The sequence below is a fragment of the Haplochromis burtoni genome, unplaced genomic scaffold, assembly GCF_018398535.1.
Source record: "Haplochromis burtoni strain Fernald_Lab_line unplaced genomic scaffold, NCSU_Asbu1 Contig_2733, whole genome shotgun sequence".
Taxonomy (NCBI): domain Eukaryota; kingdom Metazoa; phylum Chordata; class Actinopteri; order Cichliformes; family Cichlidae; genus Haplochromis; species Haplochromis burtoni.
Window position 1 is genome coordinate 1,008 of NW_024585094.1, and position 5,691 is coordinate 6,698.

The following is a 5,691-nucleotide window of genomic DNA, read 5'->3' on the forward strand; positions in this document are numbered from 1 at the left end:
GGTACACTTTTTATCCAAGTGTTTGGATAAAACACATTTGCAGTTTTTTGATACTTTTCCTTAATCCTTCGATGTTAAATGCATCTCACTGTGTTGAATGAGTGTTTAGGATAATTATTTTGTATGTCTTGCTTTGTGGTACATAAGAATGAATGAGATTTGAAAAAATAAAATGTAATATTGTAACACCTTGTTAGTCCATATGTGTCTTACTTTAATAAGTAAAACTGCCTACCATTTATAATCTGGAACAAAATAAATAAATAAAATAACCCCAAACCAACTGCAGAATCATTGGTCGCTGTTTTATTTGGTATTCTGACTGAAAGACCCTGATGATATGTGGAATTACTGGAATTCTTTGTATTTGTAGGACAGCTTGACTCTGAGGAAGTTCTTTCACAGAGTTTATTCACAGAGTGTAAAAAAGTTCAGTGAAGAAGATGTTGATGAATGTCAGACTTTGCAGTTAAACACTTATAAATTTAACACGTGTGTCTTAGGCATTTTTTAGTCAGCAAAGCTTTCCACAACATCAAGCAAATAAAATCCAAGAATTTGAATAAAAGATTTAATAATTACATTAATTCCAGTTGTTGTAATGTATTGCCACTTCACATTTGCAAATGTAAAGAACACAAAATACAACTTATTAACTGCTTAATTTCATAATTGCATTGTACATATACAATTAAAATAAAGGGTTATTCTATTCTATTTGATAAGGCAGAGTTCTTAATTTAATATTTTTTAATAAAACATGCTTTAATGGCAACCCTTTAATTTTCACTAACATTTTGGCAAAATCCCACTTTGTCAAAAATTGTACTTAGTTTATTATTGTGTGATGAATCAGAAGTATCACAGTATCACATTTAATCTTTACAGAATTGCTTTCAGGATGGTTTTGTTGCATTTGGACATCATTTGAACAACATTTTTGTTTACTCTGAGACATTTATACCAAGATATCTAACATACAAATAAATCACAGGAGAGCACACACAGCATCTGAGCATGGAAAAACTGTATAAACATGATCATAAACAAAGGAGCTATATTTAATCACCAGGAAGAAATAAACGGCAGTTAAATTGAGTACAGTATGGATTGTGTTTAATTTAGATTTGAGAAAAATTAAATGTGATTTGAAACAAATATTTTTAATGTGTAGGTAACATATTTGCGTCAGCAACTTTTTTTCTGTTTTCTGCTTTGAAGTGTGATACTTACCAAACAAAAACCATTAAGCAGAATAACATTACAGAAGTAAGAGGTCAACAATCCAAATGATTCCACCAATAAGTGGCCACAGTGTGACTGCAGATGAAATGAGACCTAAAGAAAAGATCAAGTAACAACAATTAATTTTGCATGGACACAAAGAAAAACTCATTTGAGAACAGATCTTGGCTACAGCTGTTACCTGCAACAGTCACACGAATCTCTGCTGATGTCTGATTACCCAGATCATTAGTGGCCACACAGTAATAAACTCCTCCATCTGTTACATTGAAGCTGTAAATCTCTCCTTCAGATACTTTCACAGCTCCATCTCTGCTCTTCTTGAACCAGGTGAAGCTGCTGACTGGAGGTTTGGCTCTGCTGGAGCAGGTCAGCTTCACCCAGCTGCCTGCTGACACCAAACCTGATGGACTGATGGATGCTGAGGTGTCTTTAGGAGCATCTGGAGAAATAAAATATCATAAATCATGTTATAGGATCCAGTTCAACAACAAACTCTGATTGTCTTACATGAAACACTGAGAGTCTCTTCTGTCTCTGCTGTCTTGGTGTCGTTTCCTTGGTTCACAGGATATCTGGCAGAGCAGCTGATCTTCTTTCCATCATGTGTGTCTGACAGAGTGATGTTCTGCTGGATTTTAGTTGTAAAGCTTCCATCTGTGTTTTGCTCTATTTTGTTGTGAGAGTCTTGTTGGAGATTCCAGGTGAGTTGAGGAGGGGAGTGTGGACAGGGAGTGAGAGCTGAGCAGGTTATAGTGACAGACTCCTTCTCCTTCAGATCACCTGGGATTGTAATATTGGGCCTCCAAGGAGAATCTGTGGTTTCACATGAAACATTTCTTTACACCAATAACGCAGGAAATAGAGTCAAGAAAAAAATGTGATACCATTGGATAATAAAAAATATACACCCTATGTAGTGGACAAAAAGTATTTGCATACATTTTTAACATGTTTTTAATTTTTCGTGGTTCTCTAAATATTTTTGAAGAACTAAAAAAATGTGTGTAAAAAAGTAAATAAGATATTGTACAAAATACCATTGCAAACTATGTTATAATTTTCAATCGCTGTCAGAGAACAATGCTCTTTTTGTATCTCATTGTAAGCACAGGCAATAGTGGAGAACAGAGAGAATAGCAGTAGGATTCTAGTTTGTGATGACCATTAGTTATTTTCCTTTGAAATCAAGTTGTTATACAAACATGAATATGCATTCACATTGTGTATTTTGCATTATTGCATTCATGCTTTAACTGATAATTTAATTTGTTGCTTTGAGTTTTACTAGAAGGAGCCACTAAGAGTTTTTTCTTCATTTGCATGATTTTTTTGGATTATTCATTTTCTATTTTCTTGCAGTTTTGCTGAAGGCTTGTTCATTTTTAAGGGCTTTGCACAAGTAGCTTAAGGTCTTCTGAACAAGATGGTATTGACTCTGGAGGTTTGGATAATATGTGGTAAATATATCTGTTGTACAGTGTGAAATTAGCATTCAGCCTATTTTAACACTGTACCCATATACACTGTAAAAAAATCCTAATATAAAAGTATTTTACTGTGTATTTTACAGTTTTGTACTGTTCTTCTAGAATATCATTAAATTTACATCAATAGACTGTGATTTCACATTTCAAATGTAAATTAACGTAAAATCACTGTAATGTAATAAAACATAATTTTCTTGTTTTTTAAATGTATTTGTCTGTACATATGCATATTTAGATTGTTAAAATACATTCACAAATGTATCATAATTTCACAAATATTTGTCCGTTATTTGAAAGATTGAACTGTTAAATTCAAATGTAATGCTATGGAAAAATATATAAAATGATTCTTATAAACTTTTTTTACATCAAATAATTATTATTATTATTGTTATTTAGGGCGATCGTGGCTCAAGAGTTGGCAGTTCGCCTTGTAATCAGAAGGTTGCCGGTTCGAGCCCCGGCTCGGAGACTCTCGGTTGTTGTGTGCTTGGGCAAGACACTTCACCTACCACCTACTGGTGATGGCCAGAGGGGATTATAAAGTGGAATTGTAAAGCGCTATATGAATGCAATCCATTATTATTTAAACCAACTGTTAACTGTATATTTCTGTACATTTAAGTATTATTATTCATATTGCCGCATTCATTGACCTTGTTTATAGGTAATTTCATTGTTTAATCACGTTAAAATGTTCCTAATTTAATGTTTAAAAGCACTTGAAAAAGGCAAAATCCCATGTAAAATTAGGGCAACAAACTGTATTGTCATTACTGAAAATAACCGTATTTTTATGAGAAAGTTATTTTCTGTTATTTTCTGGTATTATTTTGGCGCCCCAGCTGCCAGAAAATTACTGTTTTTTAGGATTTTTTTTTTTTTTTACGGTGTAGAGCATAGTTGAACCTATGATTGGGTTTTCTTTTTCATCCCCCATGTCTTTGTTTCTCATGAAAGGAAGTTACAATTTTCCATTACAAATCAATTAAACAGGTTGATTTGCACATTTGACCACAACTGCTTTGTGTTGTTTACACAAAAGTTGTAGCTGTTAGGATTTATGTTCTTTTAATAAATTGAAAGAAAACTTTCTCACCTTTAATTGTTATTTTAAGAGGATCACAAACAGCTGTTGCTCTGAACGGCCAGTTCATAATTCTGAAGTAGTATGTGTTTGTATAATTTGTGGTTAAATTGGAAAACAGAGTGGTGCAGTGTTTCTCCTTCAGGTTTCCTGTAATGTTCATTGGATAGATGTTAACTGTCCCACTGCTGTTGAAGATCTCATTGTTTGGATGTGCAAAAATATCAGAATGATTTTTAATCCACACTCCAAACACAGATCTTGTGCTGTCAACCTTTTCTGTTCCAATTTCACTAAAGTTACATGGGATTTGTAAACAAGATCCACTCAGAGCTTCCATCTCTGTTGGTGCAGTGATGAACAGGTGTGAATCTTGAGGACAAGCAGCCAAAGTGCCTGGAAAAGGTAAGAGCTAAATTAAAAGGTGCAAATCTGAATGAAGATAAAATTTATAATGACAAAATCACTCCAAGAGCCATGGATTTACTTCGTAAAGTATATCTATCTTCACTGATCTTTCAGACTATAAATGACTGTAATGAGATGGCTCACTTGGAATAAAGAGGAGACTCAGTAACATGATGTCTGTCATGATGTTCACAGACTGGACTGTCACAAAACTCATCACCTGGAAAAAAAATATAAAAAGCCATAATTAGACAAACAAAAGATTAAAACAGAAAATCATGTCACAAATTTCTAAACCTAAGGAGTAAATTTAGGCAGTTACTTTTTAGAGTATTATACAATTTTATATAATTACTATATGTAAAAAAATTAAGTCTTACCAAATGATCAGGCTGCTACAGAGGAGAGACGACAACGTAAAAGTCAATGTGTGATTTTAGCAGAAACAGAGCAAGTGAAACACTTCTCAGTTTAGATGTTGTAATGTCAAAGCAAACAGGCCTGTGATGCTTTGGGCTTTCTGTCGTTCTTTATTCAGTCAGTCTTTTTATGTTCCCATCATGCACTCTGCTGACACTTCAGATGCTGCCACTCCCACCTGTCACCTGTCCTGACCCTCCTCTCACATTTTAACGTGTTCCTCATTCCCTCAAAATGTCCCTCATACATAAAGCTGCTCATTTCCATCAGTTGTCTTTTTACTTGTCTTTGTCTGAGCTTTCCAAAGATGTCCAAAGATTTCCAATTTTTTTATTCCTGCCAATTCTGAGCTTCATTTTCTGTGACCACTGGCTACTTTGACCTTTGCATACTTGTTTAATAACGTAAATTTAGACTTTTCATTTTATATCCCACTCCTGAGTTGTACTCTTAGTCCATAGATCTGATCACATAAGACAATAAAATAAAAGTCTCACTTTTCTGTGAATAATAAAGAGCGAACTCAAGTTCATTACAGTATGTGTATGTGAGTACATCCTGCAAAGGCTGCCAGTCTATCTCATGGCAGTTAACCATTCAGGCTCACATTCACAGCTATCTAAATCACCAGTTAATCTACTGGTCTACACTATCTGCATGTCTTTGTATTGTGTAATGAAGCTGGAGTACCCAGAAAGAACTCACAGACAGGCCCTGGCTGGAGGGTGGATTCATACTCACGGCCTTCTCGCTGTGAGGCAGTGGTTAGTGTCTGTGTAACTGTTTTATCACACTTTTAATATATTTATAGAGGTGCTTTTTAAGCTAGCCTCCCTGCAGTCATTTGGACAAGTTTCTTGTTATTTAAGACATTTATTTCCATCTTCTTCTATCCTCCTCTGTCCTGTGGCAGTCAAATCCCAGCACAGAGCAGCTGATCTCTTCATAGTTTTCTTCCTCTGCTTCTTTTTTAATTGACAGTTCTTAAGTAACCTGCTCTTCATTTATTTCATACAAGAAAATAAATCATAGATGATCTAT

The 5,691-nt window shown here is 34.4% G+C and overlaps 1 protein-coding gene across 1 annotated transcript in view; it reads right to left on the minus strand.

Annotated features, from left to right (window-relative positions):
- Positions 1-1,426: 1,426 nt before the first annotated feature.
- The window catches only part of LOC121811867 (myelin-associated glycoprotein-like), a gene marked incomplete at its 3' end in the record, with an annotated part of 6,113 nt that continues 1,848 nt past the window's right edge, over positions 1,427-5,691 (minus strand). Inside the window, exons 2-5 of the mRNA XM_042217728.1 lie at positions 4,375-4,450; positions 3,835-4,218; positions 1,756-2,061; positions 1,427-1,687 (exon numbers count right to left, since the gene is read on the minus strand). Coding sequence (XP_042073662.1) covers positions 1,427-1,687; positions 1,756-2,061; positions 3,835-4,218; positions 4,375-4,450 — 1,027 coding nt within the window. The remainder of the gene's footprint in view (positions 1,688-1,755; positions 2,062-3,834; positions 4,219-4,374; positions 4,451-5,691) is intronic.